The following is a 15,550-nucleotide window of genomic DNA, read 5'->3' on the forward strand; positions in this document are numbered from 1 at the left end:
GGCTCCTCGCGGGTAAATGCGAGGAGCCGGGCATGGAGCTCTGCAAATGCTCTGTGCCCATCGGGTGTGTGTGTGTGTGGGGGGGGGAGCAGGGGCAGCACTATTTTTTAAAAAAGACTTACCTTTGCCCTGGAGCGCTCCAGCTCCTGTTTTTTTTTAAAAAAAAATGGCGGCCGCAACGTCCTCTTTCTCCTGGGACATCGCGCACTGCGTGTAGACGAGGGGCACAATCTCGCGATCATCGTATTGCGAGATCATTCCCCTCGTCTAGCCATGCCCTAAGAGAAAGGGAGAGGCAAGAAGACAAGCTGGTGGAGCAGGAGGCAGGGGCATGAGGAAGCCCCGTGTGCCAATTGTGGAGAAGGATGCTGAATTCCATACATTGGTTTAAAATATCGAACCAAACCTGCTGCTGTAGATCTCTAGTTATACAGGTTTGTCCAGAGTCAAATGAATTAGACCAAAGGAAAGCTACTTGTTTGTTTATTCCTCAGCATGGCTTCTCCCCTTGCTATGTTTTCTCTGTATTGTTCTCTTCTCTGCTGTTGTTGGAGAAAGGTTCAACCTTTCTCGCCCCTACAACATAAAATACAGCATTAGTGTTTTAAACATCCACTGCAATCCAGGCTGGAAAAAAATATTTGAATACAAAGGTTATATTTAACTTGCATAGCACCAGCTAGTCACCTTGTTTCCTGTTTACAATGTTTTAGCCAGGTCACAGTGGTTTAGATCTTTGCCACAAACCTCAGTCTTTCGATGGACACATCTTCCTCCACTGCTGTTCCATTAATTTTCACCCCTTATTTCTTTTTGGAGCTTAGCTCAACAGTTTGAAGAATGGATTTTTTTAAAAAAAATCTTGATGGGTTGGATCCAGACTTAGTCATACTTTATAGTCAGGGGTGGCATCAAGGCTAGGCATGGTTGAGCATCTGCAAAGGGTCCACTGACAAAACTCCCTGGGGTTGGTCTTCCTCTTCCCCATTGCAACCTGCTTGTTCATCACCTGCCTCTAGCTTGGTCGCAGACAACGGTGGTAGTGGCGAGGGGCAGTAGAGGCTGCTACCTATACTTGTTCACTCACTCTGGTAACAATGATGAGAAAGAGGGTGAGAAGTAATCGCAGCTAATGACAATGGTTGTGAGAATGGGAGGTTGCTCAAGGAGGGACTCATTGAGGATGCCTTGTCCTAGGGCCCTCAAAAAACCTGGAGCTGACACTCTTATTCTCTTAAGTCTCATTGATTTCAATGGTTCTATTCTAGATAGGATTAAATCTGGATCCAACTCTCTCTCTCTCTCTCTTTTTAAAGAATGGCAACATATTTAGTGAATACAAGGATATTTCACTGTATTTATATAGCCATCCCATAACACAGGTCCTCTGGGTGGCTCACAAGCAAATACAACATTAAAATACAGTATAAAGCAATACAAACAAAACTAAAAAGCAATTAAAACATGGGACTTAAACTGAGAGAACCAACTAAAAGACTTAAGTTAGTTAGAAGGACTGAGTGGAGAAGAAGGTCTTCATACAGCACCGAAAAGACAATAAAGATTATGCCAACTGAAGGCTGTTCCATAAACAAGATGCCACCACTGAAAAGGCCCTCTCCCCAGTGGTCATCAACTTTACGCCATTGGTGGAGTCACTAAGAGCAGGTTTTCTGAAGAAGGTCTTAAGGTTTGGGTAGGTACATAGGAGAGGTGATCCCAACCTGTTTAGGACACAATCCTATACATGTTCAGACAAAAAAAAAAGTCCTACAACTCTGACCATCTGCCAACCAGCATCACAGGTTGAGGAATGTTGGGAGTAGTAAGACTTTTTTCTGTGCTCTTAAACATTAAAACCAGGTCTTTAAATTAAGCTCTGAAATGTACTGGGAGCTCATGCAGCAAAGCACAGGCATAATGTGGCCAAAACACCTAGTCCCAGTCAACAAACTCACAGCCCAGCCCTGTTCTGGACCAACTACAATCTCCAATAGTTTGGATTTTTTTTAAGGCAGCCTCCATGTTGAATGCACTGCAATAATGTGATAATATAGGTAATGGTGGTCAAGCTGTCTCCATTCCCAGGTAAAGCCACAGCTAGCACATCAGCCAAAGCTAATAGGGAAAAAAACCACCCTTCAAGTTACAGGAATAACTTCAGTCTCTAAGAGCTGGATTGATAAACAATACCAGATTGCAAACCTGATCTTTCAGGAAAAATATGATCCTGTCTAGAAAAGGCTAAACACCATTCACCCCAGTGGACTAACATTTGTTCTTTTGCTACAAAGATATAGGGTATGAGGACTATACCATTTTTATTTATTTTTTAGATTCGAAATAATTCTAATCTATTGGTAACTCAAGAAGTACAACTTCCAGTTGGATGCTTGGTGTAGATGATAAGTATTTTTCTCTCCCCCCTCCCTCTTTCTTTCACTCACTCACTCACACACACACTCATACACACACTGTTACAGAGAAATTAAATGCAGAGTTAGATTGAATTTAGATATAAAATGCATTTTATTTTTAAAACAGGAAGAGTTCCCAGAGACCTCAAGACCGTGTTGTTTGCAGAGAAGAGAATTTCAATACAAAGCAATAGGAGACAAACCACTTCCCCCAAACAACTCAGTAGTACAGACCAAAAATCATGTACATACTTGCATTTTTTGAACTTCTATATAATCAGCTTTGTACAGCAGTGACAAGATTCATATCATACAAGCTATTGTTTCAATTGTTGATTTGCCATAGCAGGGAAAAAATAAATATCATGGGGGTTTTCATATTTATTATGCATTTAACACTTCAGTAAAAAGATACAGGTACTTCAGTTTAAGTTACCTGTTACTGTAGAGAGGTATGGGTTTAAAGACATGCAAACATACATATGTGACAAAATACTCTTATCATAATTTCTGAATAAGTTATACACAGTGTACAATAGCCAGACGTTAAAGACTCAGGCCCTATTACATCATGAAAATCAAAGTTATCCCTCCCCCCTTTTCTATTTTAAACACATCTGCTAGTGGTCAGAAATAAAGAATAAGATGATAAAACCTCATTTAGCTATCTACACATAGAGGCCTGTGGTTTTACAGCAAAGATTTAAGCATTTTTAACCCGCCCTCGCTACCCTTATACCATATAGCACCACAAGGGTGCAAGGGCTGCTGCAAATACCTAGAGTTTCATGCTTAGTACTTACTGGCTTTTGTAATGTGCATCTTTTCATTTAACTTTTAATACAGTGATATATTTTCTTCAACTGATAAGTCAGACACTGGCAATTTGGCTTATATTGATTTGCAACATTCTGAGCTTCAGCAACATGTAGATACAAAAACAGTGGAGAGGGGGTGCCATTCACCTGAAGGTTGCTAGACAGAGACTACACTACTCATCATTGTATCTGGGAAAATAAAATAAAAGATAGCAACAACCTGAAGGCAACAGGATGGAAAAGACTCTAAGTGCAATCTTGCAATGTGATGGCACACAGGTTTGTATAAATGCATGCATCAGTGCAAATGCATGCAGCTGAGGTACCCTTTCCCCAGACCAAATATAATTTTATACAGTACAGTCTTCTCCACTACTGTCGGAGTCAGATCAACTAAACAATGATATTTGGCAGTTTAGTTATGATGTAGGGAACTATTGCACTTCAGATTGCTCAAAAACCAGGTGCCTACATTACAGTACACAGATTCCATCTTAAACTGGTCAGAATGTACAAGAACTATACAACAGTGCAGAATACGAACTACAACTGACCAAGCATTTTAGCAGGATTGGACAATCTAGCAATGACTTTTAACATTCTGCAGTGGACCGTGTGTTATTGCTTCATCTGGATGCAAGAACAGGGAGACATTGCTAACGTTTAGTAGAGAGAATTGGATTGGATATACACATCAAACTGCATTCCTTCCTGGGTGGAGTTCACTAGAAACTGCTTGTACTGTCTACCAATCTTGCATCTACAGACAATTATTATGACACTTACATAGTCCTACAGTACTAAAGTGGCTAACGGTGGGACAAATGCAGCTTTTCAGCTCCGGTACCTCCTTCCTCAGCCGTTCTAGCTGCTCTGTCTGGAATATATTTGGCTGTTCAGGCATCCAATCATAAATCCTAAAACAGACACACAAAGAAAAGCAGTTAATTAATGCCAACCTAGACCAAATGTGGTATTTGCGGCCTCTCCTAAAAGTTTGATGCCCACACTTAAAGACATTTTGACTTCGATGACAGCACAAGGAAAACAACATTAAGTTCAAATATGTGTATATGTTAGAAATAAGGCACTCATGTCACCAAGTGAACATTTTGATGTAACCAAGGTAGTAAGTTATGGATTATTGACATTTCTGACATCTAGGATTCCTGGTGTTAAGACTACGGTATAAATCTATCCAATTTTCAGAATACATGCACTAATGCAAGGTATGCCATGCTATACAATTTCATTCTTTTACGTATATGAAGAGCCTAGAGAAAACATAGTGTATACTTTGCTTCCAAATCAAAAGCTTTCTAAATTATCAAAAGGGATTTTTAAAAAACTAAGCTAGAAAAAAGCATTATGATCCCACTGCATTTTTCAAAAGGCATTCTGGGAAGGAAGTACAAACCTGTCACATCATTTGGAGCTTGAGGATCTGATGACTGTCTAGAGGAAGAGGAATTCAGGTGTCAAAGACTACACTAGTTACTTGCTTCTTTACAGATCGTACTTGAGAATTGTTTATTGCTTTATTTTTCCTCTAGGTCAGAGGTGGGAAACTTTGGCACTCCAAATGTTGCTGGATTACAGCTTCCATAATTCCTGGCCATTGGCCATGCTGGCTGGGGCTCATGAGAGTTGGAGTCCAACATCGTCTGGAGGGCCATTTCCAACAGTGCTTTAGGTCACCGTTAATACCCTACAACTGTTCATTGACTGATTCTCCAAAGCCAACTGTGATCCTCAGAGCTACAATTTCAGAAAGCATTTTTTAATTATCACCATCACTTTACCTTCCTGCCAATGGCCCAAAAGACTGAAAATCTGCTGACAATGGGCCTGTTCAGGCAGCGGCAGTCTTGGCAGGAATTAGCCAAACACTACGTGCTCTCTTTCCAGCAAGACCCACACCTGCCAGCAGCTCCATAGTATCCTGTACTGGTTCTGAATAGCGGCACTGACATTCCATCAATGTGCCAGCAAGTGTTGTAAGTCTAAAGAATGAATGAATCTGATGCCATTAACAGATTTTAAGTAGCAGCTCCTTTCCAGACTCACATATTATCAAGCTGGATGATGGAACTGGTATCGTGAGGCCAAAGTTATAGGTGTGTCATTTTTGTGGAAATATGAAAACATGAAATTTAGGCTTCCAGTTGCTGGTCCCACACTGGGGGTCAGCATTAGCCAGTTGAAAGAGACTAGCAATTAAATCTGTCATTTGCCAAGTAATTCTGGTTCTGAATTTCTTTTCTCAAGTGTCATCATATTGTGAGAATAGTTTTTATTAAGATGTTTGCCAGTTAAAGTATAATAGTGACCTTGAATATACACGTCGAGTTCCTTGCCTCCTTCAGCCCTCCTCACTTTTTCATCCCGTTAAAGCACTATGCAGTACAGCTTCTAATTTTTCATACGATCCTGTTCAATAATGGGAATAAACTTGCATGTAGTCCCAGCTTTCTTTTAGCCTTCAAAGTAGCCACTTTGAAGGAATCATTCAGCTCCCCAAACTCCTTAGTTATATTTTATGGCTGTTCATAACTGAAGCCTTTTTCTCTCTCTCTGCTGCAGCTTTGAGACCATTTTGTCTTCTCTATTTCATTCCTCCTTGAGTAATCCCAACCAATCAGGGATCCCATACTGGACATGACAAAATCACAATGCCATGTAGCCAAATTTGGCGATGTGCTCACAATGCTAAGGGCAAATAAAGCCCAGGGTAAGGGCAATGTTTCCTGTACTGATCATATCTGTGATTCAAGCAGCACTTTTAAACACTTTCACAGGAGCCCCACCACCACCACCAAAAGGGATGAAACCCTTTCAACATCAACAAAGATTTTCACAAAACCCACCACCTGTCTAGTTTAGATTCAGTGCTAAACAATGGGAAGATAAGGCTTCAGACTAGAAAGGTAAAATCCCATTAGTAACTCTAAACAGCTAAGAATATGAAATATTTTTCCAGGTCCTGTTCACAGCCTTCAGAAACTACAGGGCCAGATGCCCGTTCTCAATAATGATTTTATTTAATTTGTATTAACATTATGTACTGCACATACATCTAGTTTGGGGACAGTGATGTTTTCCCTCATAACGCCATAGGGATAAAGAAACTAGCTTAGGTGCAAATATCTAGCAAGATGCCTATGTTTCAATGTATACAGGGCACATTTCTGTTAATATCCCTACTATGAAAAAGTAACAGCTCCTAAGATCATCTTCCAATTAATATATCTAGCCTCTTTTTTTAATTTGATGGTACATAAAAGACATCAACGCTTTTTTAGAAGAACAAAACTATGGAAATTAAATATACTAAAGAATGGGGAACTGAAAGTTCTGTTAGGGTGTAATCCTATGGTTGGGCCCTGGGTACTTGTAAGCCCTCGAACTTGGGGACTTATGAATATCCTATGCAGTGATGGAGGTGCCTCTATCTATGCATTTTACCTAGAGAGAGGTTTTTGCCCGTCTAGTGGAGGCTTCAGGGAGGGGGAGGGAAGGAAGCTGGGGCAGCAATAGCGAAAGGAGTAAGCCAGCCACACTGGTCTCTTCCCCTCCCCTCCTCAACCACAGGAACGCCCCCTTTCCTCGTCTCCGTGATCCATTTTGCAAGCACAGAGAGGTAGCCAGTGCAATCCTCTCCACATCAGCTATGAAAGGGAGAGGGGGTGGAACGTGTTTCTTGGCTATGATGTTGGAGCCAAAAAAATCCTATGGCCCCCAGATGCTGTCTAGGGGACACAGGATTGCTCCCTAAGGCTCTCTTTTTAAACCTGTAATGTATGCCCTTTTTGTTTTTACCAACAATGCTGTAAGGATTCCCTTACCATGTTTATGTCCACGTCACGTCTCCCTAATCCAGGCACTCAAACAAGTTTGAGAGCTAATCAAAATAATTGGTTAGAAACTCTGAAACTGTAAACTGCATTTGCACATTTCTTAACTAAAAAAAGTAGCATAGTATATTTTTTTAAATGATTATAAACAGGGTTCCTACAACTAAGCATTTCCAAAATATTTCTCTCAGAGGGCAGAGCATTTCAAGTCTTTAAATCAGTCACATCCCAATCCATGCTAGGGAATGGCCCCCTTCAGACAACACACTAAACCATGCTGCTTAACCACAAAATGTTTAAGGGAATGCACCCCTTAACCATTTTGTGGTTAAGCAGCATGGTTTAGTGTGTTGTCTGAACCAGGCCAACGTGTTAAAAACCATTCTGCAAAGCCAGGATTATCTCCTGTGCCACACGGAGTGAAGAAAAGTAGCCGAGCTTCACTTCAGACATAGCAACCACTGGCAATAAGGGAAAGAGTAGGGCAGGAAAAAAATCATGTGTATTCAAGGACTGATCCAAATTATATAACTTTGGTAAGAATAAAGACCTGATGATCTTTCATTCCACAAATGACTGTTGCTTGAAAGTCAACCAGACTCTCTACAGCAGGGGTAGGCAACCTGGTGCCCTCCACTTGTTTTGGTCTACAGTAATATGGCACTATCAAATTCTGATTTAAAAGTTAGCTATGCATCTGAAATATGGAATGAAACAACCGTCTCTCAAACAGATAACATTTTACGAGGCATTACAAAGAGCTACTGCATCCTTATTTCATGAATAATCCCCCCTCTTTTTTCGAACTACAATATTCTTTAAATTCGTCCTTTCCCAAGGAATGTCCAGTCCCTCCTCTATTATTCAACAATGTATCAGAACCATTAGCAATGCTCTATAGCAATGGTTTTCAGATATCCAGGGAATTAAATTAGGGAAACTGGAGACAAGAAATCCTTGTTGTGAGAATTTTTTATTTGTCTAAGCCTCGAATCAGTCCCTGAAACCAGGCCCCTTTCACAAATTTTCAAGGTGCAAAATAGAAAGAGATAAATTCAAAGTTATGAAGATTTCAAAAAGACTGGAAGCATTCCATCCATAGGATCATTTAGATGGCAGCAGACTAACTGTAAGTAACTTGACTTTCTGTTTCCTAAAGAAATAAGAAAATACAGGCAATATTAATCTAGACAGGAGACCTAATGTTCTAGTTAAACTAAGTAGACAACAGGAGTAGTTTCTCTCTATGGGGGATGTTTTAAAATCTAACCTACATATCAATCTTTTTAAACCAAATTCCTTTTCTGTTCCTATTCCGAAAATGAATTTTGTCAAACATCACACTGTACCAAGTTTGACTGTTGGTAGAAACAAATTGAAGTCTCTATATATCTTATCAAAATGGGATAAAGCCCCCAACCAAAGATATAGAGCCAAAACCGCACCAGCGAAGCAGATTTAGTTGCAATGCTACATTCAGACTACTGATGTACCCTAAAGAAATGTCCTTGATAGCTTTCCAGAAGGAATACAGGCTATTTCTTGACATGTTGATTTCATTTTACATAGGTGCTTTGGCACACAGCAGAGGATAAACTAAGATCAGAATCCTAGGCAATCCTGTTTTCTAGGCAGAGTGATAAGCAAATTCTAAATACGGAGTCAACGCACAAGAGGTGATAATCTTGCCCATTCTACTACGTTAAATAGGGACTTTTTACTTTTTAAACATCATCTACTTCTGATCTCAACAGGAGGTGAGAGATTTAATGTATCTGGTCTCTGGGTTTGTACTAGCTTTTCTAGTTTGGACTGAATATTTGATGTCTCAACCTCCAACTAGGGGCCAACTGGCAGAGAGTGGCAGTGATATTAAAAACCAACGCAACACATATCCAGTGAACAAGTTAATCTAATACTTAATACTGGAGATTGAAGATTTTGCTGGTATATTCTCTTCCTCTTCTCTCCACAAGCCAATCCCTGAGACAGTGGATCTCAACATAAGCTCCAAACCTATTGCCTCAGTTGACTGCAACATGGCCACTGAGACTACAGTATGGGCACTGAGGCCCAAATTATTCATGGAGGTCATACAACAAGCTCTAGGCCAGTAAACTGGAAGAAATAGTGATTATGCACTATAGAGCTAAATGTTTTTCATGAATGCACCAATTTTTCAAATGTTGGGAAAACACTTGTCATGATCTCATCAGAGACTCCTCGGGGCTTAGCATCCTGCCCTTCTAAGCTGCCGCTGGGAAGACAGGTCAGATCGTATCTACCCTTGGAGGCTTATGGGGTCAAATCCTTTGGAAAATATATTCACCATGTCTAGTGACTACCTGGCTGAACTATGGAACAGGTGATAGACGAGAGAAAGGCTCTGGTGCTATTGAAAAGTATAAAATCTTTAATAGTTCTTTTTGTATCAAAGGCTCAACGTTTCGGATTTAAACAAAATCCTTCCTCAGGAGCTGACAAAGCTGCTGTAAAACAAACCTGTTCTTGTATATTAGAAAATCTTAAGCTTTTCTTTCTCCAAGGCGTTCTGTGAATGAACTGCGTTGTGCCGAAGAGTTCTTTCTCGTGATGATGAGATTTTTTTAAAAAAATTGCATGCTTTTGGGGAAATGGGATGGAATGGACTTAACACTGGAGAAAAAATGAGAAATCAAAGTTTGCATAAGGTAAAGTGAGAGGGAGAGCAGGGCCATTCTACCAACCATATTGAGGATCTGTCTCATGAAGGCTCCTTCTTCCTCAACTGACACTGCCAGCGGCCATTCCAACAGGTTGCGCTAAGGGAGGTGGGAGGGAGAGAGCAGGACCATTCCATCAGCCCTGCTAAAAGAATTAATTTTCCTCCCCATTCCTTTTTCCTTGCGTGTCATGTCTTTTTAGATTGTATGCCTGCAAGCAGGGACTGTCTTGTTTAACTGATTATATGTAAGTCACTGTGGGAACTTTTTTGGCCGAGGAGCAGCATAAAAATACTTTATAAATAGATAAATTAATAAATAAGTGTCCCAAGTGACTCCTTTCCAGTTGGGAACACTCTCCAGGCAAAGCCCAAGCATCTTCAACATACAACTAAACTTTTTATTCAGACAAGCACTTGATGACTCAGCATTCGCAGAAGGACTTGCAATGGTTGGTTGATTTTTAAACAGTATATATTATTTATACTCTCAGTGGAAGCAGGAAGGAAAGCCAATACATTGAGCTGGTTGAAAAGCAGGCTTCAAGTGTGTGTGTGTGTGTGAGAGAGAGAGAGAGAGAGAGATGGGGAGGACCCAGGTGTCATGGTACTCAGCCCAGCAGCTGGACAAGAGAACAAATTATATAGGAAGATGCATTATTGACAACTATCCCCCTCCCGCTTACCCACCCCAGTGATTAACCCATCCCAGTTGTCAGGCCAGTTGTAAACTTCCCCACTGGGGTTTACAAAGTGCTCCAGTCTTCTTATCCACTACTATGCTCGTGACCATGCCTGCTCTAAAATGTACCACCTGCTTCTATTTGAATGGCTAAACACACACCCTTCAGAGAAGGATCATACAAAATAGCTTACATACACACAAACCATACAGAACATGAACACCATAACCAGACATCCTGGCTAAAAAAAAAAAAAAAAAAAAAAGGTCTTCACCAGCTCTGTTAGACAGGAACTGATCTCAGTGCAGAGCAAAGCCTGCCAGAAAAACAGCAACAGAAGCTGAGCCCCACACAGATCTCTCACTACAGGCAGGGTAGAGAGGAGCACCAAACCCCAGGTCACAAAAGCTACCAGGGAGTGAAATATTCCCTCTGGAATCTGTGGGGGCGCTCCCCCCTGTGCAGTTTGTACCCAGCTGCACTTTTTCATTGGTCCACATTTCAACTTCTTCCCCTCCCTCCCCACCCCACCGATGCAAGAACAGTACCCCCTCAAATGAAGGAGGAGCGCCCTTCTTGCTTTAAATATTGCCAATCTTTCGCTTTTGAAGTTAAGTCTGGTTAAATATATAGAAGTAATCATAAAACCTTTAGGCAAACTGAAGCAACATCTCTCTGAATCAATGCAATATGGATCTACCTGACCCACATCTCCAAATATCTCACAAAATCTGCCAAGTGTCAACACTTAATTACATAATATGCACCTTTGAGAAGTGTTCAGAATGCTGGAGCCATACTATTGACTAGGACCATAGCAAGCATGTGACTCCCAGATTCACTGGTTTGAGGCACAATTCTAAAGGCTGGTTATGACCTATAAAGCTCTACATGACTTGGGACCATTCTATTTGAAAGATTGTATTCTCCTATATGAGTCTCCCCAGGTTTTAAGATCCTCAAGAGGGGACCTTCTCTGTCCCACCACAATCAGAAGCACATCTGGCAGGAACGTAAAAGAGGGCCTTCTCAGTGGCTGCTCCTAGGCTCTGCACGCTCTGCCAAGGGAAGCCAGTCTAGCCCTGTCTTCAATGCGTTTCTGCTAGCAGGGAAAAACATTTTTATTTAAACAGACTTTAAGTTTTTAAGCTGATTTGTTTGCTGAAATAGCTTTTAATTGGTGGGTACTATTTATTAGATGCTACTAAGATCATCTTCTTGGCTCGCTGCTCTGACCATGTTGCTCCACTTCTGAAATCTCTTCATTGGCTTCCAATTCACCTCAGAGTCCAATATAAACTTCTCCTGTTGACCTACAAACCTTTTCACAGCCTAGCTCCTACCTATCTTTCCTCTCTCATCTCACACTATTGCCCTGCTCGTGCTCTTCGCTCCTCTGATGTCATGTTTCTTACCTGCCCAAGGGTCTCTACTCCCCTTGCTCGGCTTCGTCCATTTTCTTCCGCTGCCCCTTACGCCTGGAATGCTCTTCCAGAACATTTGCGAACTACGTTCAATCGCAGTTTTTAAAGCTCAGCTAAAAACTTTTCTTTTTTCTAAAGCTTTTAAAACTTGATTTTGATCTGACTTTTATACTGTTAGTTTTACTCTACCCTGTGCCTGTTTGGTGCATTCTCTTCCCCTTATTGTTTTATTATGATTTTATTAGAATGTAAGCCTATGCAGCAGGGTTTTGCTATTTTATTGCTTTACTCTGTACAGCACCATGTACACTGATGGTGCTATATAAATAAATAATAATAATAATATTTTTGATATGTCTTTTAATTTGCTTTTATGCATTAATTATAATTTGTATTTTATTGTTGTTAGTCACCTTGAACACTATTTGTCATGGGAAGGCTGAATATAATTTTAATACAAACATAACCATCTAAAATTTCCCCCACTTAAAAGTGAATTGGGAAAAGGAACTAGGACAAAATATTTGACAAAATTGTAGGTTCCAACTCTAGCCAGCTGTGTGACTTATTATTATTATTATTATTATTATTATTATTATTATTATTTATTTATATAGCACCATCAGTGTACATGGTGCTAGACAGGCAAATTTAACTCCTATATAAATAAGCATTCCAGTACAAACACTTCAATTTGGCTGCTTGTTAAGTTAAATGACTCAGTATCTGAGGCAACAGTAAACTTGGCATGAGCAAGCTCTTAATTTGTTTGCCATAATTTTGAAGAACCAATAGCCTTGTGCAGGGAGAATGCTGCTCAGTTTTCAAACAACGATTTTAATCAGGAGTGCTGTGTGAGCTTGCACATTCCTTCTCCCCTTTTGTATGGCATTTCTTCCCACCCTGCAGAAAACTATTGTTAGTTATATCAACATCACTGTGAATGTTAACCACAATTAATATCAAACCAGTTTGAGGATTTGCCTACAATCATACTTGCAACTGTGAATAAAATGCTAAACATGGCTAGTGTCAAACACAATAACTAAAAATAACTGGCTGCAAAATCAAAGGAGGGAATGCCTACAAGGCTATAGTTAGCGATTAGGCAGCATTATGTTTGCAACAAGCCAATACAATTCTTGCACTTCAATAAAAGTAGAGTTCCATTGTTGTTTTTAATTTCACTATATCCTAATGGAACTTGAGCTGGGAGCATTTGGGATGATCAAGGCAGTCCCGCATGCACAAGATTGCATGCTGCAGAACACAAATACAAGTGGGAAAAAGGACAATATCCACTGGTGATAGACACACATAAGAACATAAGGGGGGGGGGACACGACAAATTACATGGACAAGAATAACTGAAAAATGCATGAACTTTTCAAATTAAAATACTTTGGTACATTTCCAAGGCAAAACAGAACAAAGTTGCATAGAGTTGGATCCGGAAATCTAGCTGTGTGATGGAGCAGGTGGAAACTTGACTTTCTCAACCCTTATGTTCAGCCTTTGGAGTTCTCTGAGGATCATGGGAACCAGCTGAGTAGGGTGGGCTGTGGTGTAAGAGGCTGAGGGAGGAGGGGGAGATCCTGGAAAAACAGGCAGATGCACCTTCTGCAAAAGGAGTCAGCTTCCATCCACCCCCTTCTGTGGATGGATCTCTGGATAAAACCCATCCAAAAGTTGCATTCAAAGTGTGCATCACCCTCAGGATTATCAATATTCAAAAAGGTGTATTTATATGTAGTTGCTTCACTTTTTAAAAAAACGAAGAGTTCAATGCAAACAGAACATGCATACAGTTCTAAGCTAAGCTTTTGATGAAAAATACAAAACTCCTACCAGCACCAGAAAGATAAGGAAATAAAAAGGATTGTAAAACTCTTGATTCAAAATTCACCTTGAATTTGAACAACCACCTAAACAGAGTTAAGCACTCTCTGCAAATTCTATGCAGTAGATAAAATATTGTAATACCTATCATATACCAGACCGTGAACTCCATATTCCCTCAGCTTTTTCCTATTCTCTGGTTCATTTGTTTCATCACCCCAGCAAAAGACAACCAAGCCTCTCGATATGGCATCTTCAACAAATGATGGATTGATTAGCAATTCTTCGGTATGTGCATTAATTCCCTAAAAAAGATAAAATATTAAATATGGATAGATGAACCACTTAGCCTGGCAAAGGTAAGTTTTTCAAGTTAGGAGTGTTGAACAATATTCCTTAAATTTAGCATAGATTGCAGTCATCTCAATCAGGTTATAATACACTCCTAGCATTTTGTTGTAGCAATGGAAATATAACTAAAACTGTCTAATTTTAGAAATTATTTGACACATAGTTGTCTAGACGGTTTGACTTACCAACAGATTTTCAAACAGTGCAAAACTCGTGGCAATAGCCGTCGTACGGCACCTGAGATCCATGAGTTCTGGGTAAGTTTCACATTTTCCTTGAGTTAGAAATAATATGGGATATTTATTTTGTTTCTGTCTGACCCTGTAAGAAAATTTGAAGTTACAACTTTGATAGAAAAAACAAACATCTATAGTATAGTTCTAACATGGACAAATCACCACATTTCCCCTAAATTAAGTCAAAAGCTAAATAGCAGCGCATTAATTGCATGAAAATGGCAATAGGATTCCTATATAGCACTAATCTACTTCAAAAAGTGAAAAGCAGTTATGACGTAATCTCATCTTCTCCCCTTTCTTCATAACAAAAAGTTTACAGTATACAGGAAGCAAACCATGACTATTTGCATACAACTTCTCTACTGGCAGACAGCAAATTCAAGCACAATATTGATATAATGCCACTGCCATTAAATTATAGTATTCCAGTGTGGTGCATGTTAAAAATTCATTATAAATGCTTGATGTGCTGAAGTTCAAGTAGCATTTTAAACAGAACAGTTCCTTGCCTCTTCAACAATGCCAGCAGCAGAGGTGGAAGCTTCAAAGGAGGCTCAAGTTGCAGGTATGTTTCTTCCCTGCGGGTGTGTATAGGATTGTGGCTCTGGTTCTTGTTTAATGGCTTATTCCAGAGGTTTACACAATTGTAATCAACAAAGGGTCCCACTACCGACCTACTGTTTAGAGCAAGAATGTGTAAAATGTGGCACTCCAGATGTTTTGGGCTACAACTCCCATCAGCTCTAACCATCATAGCCAATGATGAGGAATGATGGGAGTTCTAGGTCAAAACTGTTGGAGGGCCACAAGTTACCAACCTTCTCCCTTAGAGATCTGAGGAACAGCCACGCTATTGAGCCACATGTCAACAAAGAGAATGCTGAACAGAATCTATTTCTATTCACATTTCTTGGTTAAATATGACTCTACAAACACAACTAAAATATATTTTAACATAAAACCATAATACTCTAAGTCAAAAAACATCTCTGTAAGATAATGCTGAAAGGTATTTGCATTAACTCACATTGTGCATATATCTGCATCAAATGAAGAAAATATGATCCTCCTATGTCCAGCCTTGACCAGAACAGTTTTTAAAATTATATCTAGGAAAATGTTCATGTCAAAGTAGGTTGAAAGGTTGCCATCCCATAAGCCATCCTGTAAAAACAACAAAAAACAACAACAAAATAACTTTTTGGTTATTCTAGATTCATAGGT

At 39.9% G+C, this 15,550-nt stretch overlaps 1 protein-coding gene across 2 annotated transcripts in view; it reads right to left on the reverse strand.

Moving 5' to 3' along the window:
* Window positions 1-466: 466 nt before the first annotated feature.
* GPCPD1 (glycerophosphocholine phosphodiesterase 1) overlaps window positions 467-15,550 on the reverse strand; it is a 53,679-nt gene continuing 38,595 nt past the window's right edge. For both annotated transcript variants that reach the window (XM_063125298.1, XM_063125299.1), the window contains exons 17-21: window positions 15,354-15,490; window positions 14,273-14,408; window positions 13,881-14,041; window positions 4,022-4,152; window positions 467-576 (exon numbers count right to left, since the gene is read on the reverse strand). In XM_063125298.1, coding sequence (XP_062981368.1) covers window positions 512-576; window positions 4,022-4,152; window positions 13,881-14,041; window positions 14,273-14,408; window positions 15,354-15,490 — 630 coding nt within the window. In that variant the 3' untranslated portion in view covers window positions 467-511. The remainder of the gene's footprint in view (window positions 577-4,021; window positions 4,153-13,880; window positions 14,042-14,272; window positions 14,409-15,353; window positions 15,491-15,550) is intronic.

This window comes from Elgaria multicarinata, chromosome 4, assembly GCF_023053635.1.
Source record: "Elgaria multicarinata webbii isolate HBS135686 ecotype San Diego chromosome 4, rElgMul1.1.pri, whole genome shotgun sequence".
NCBI lineage: Eukaryota > Metazoa > Chordata > Lepidosauria > Squamata > Anguidae > Elgaria > Elgaria multicarinata.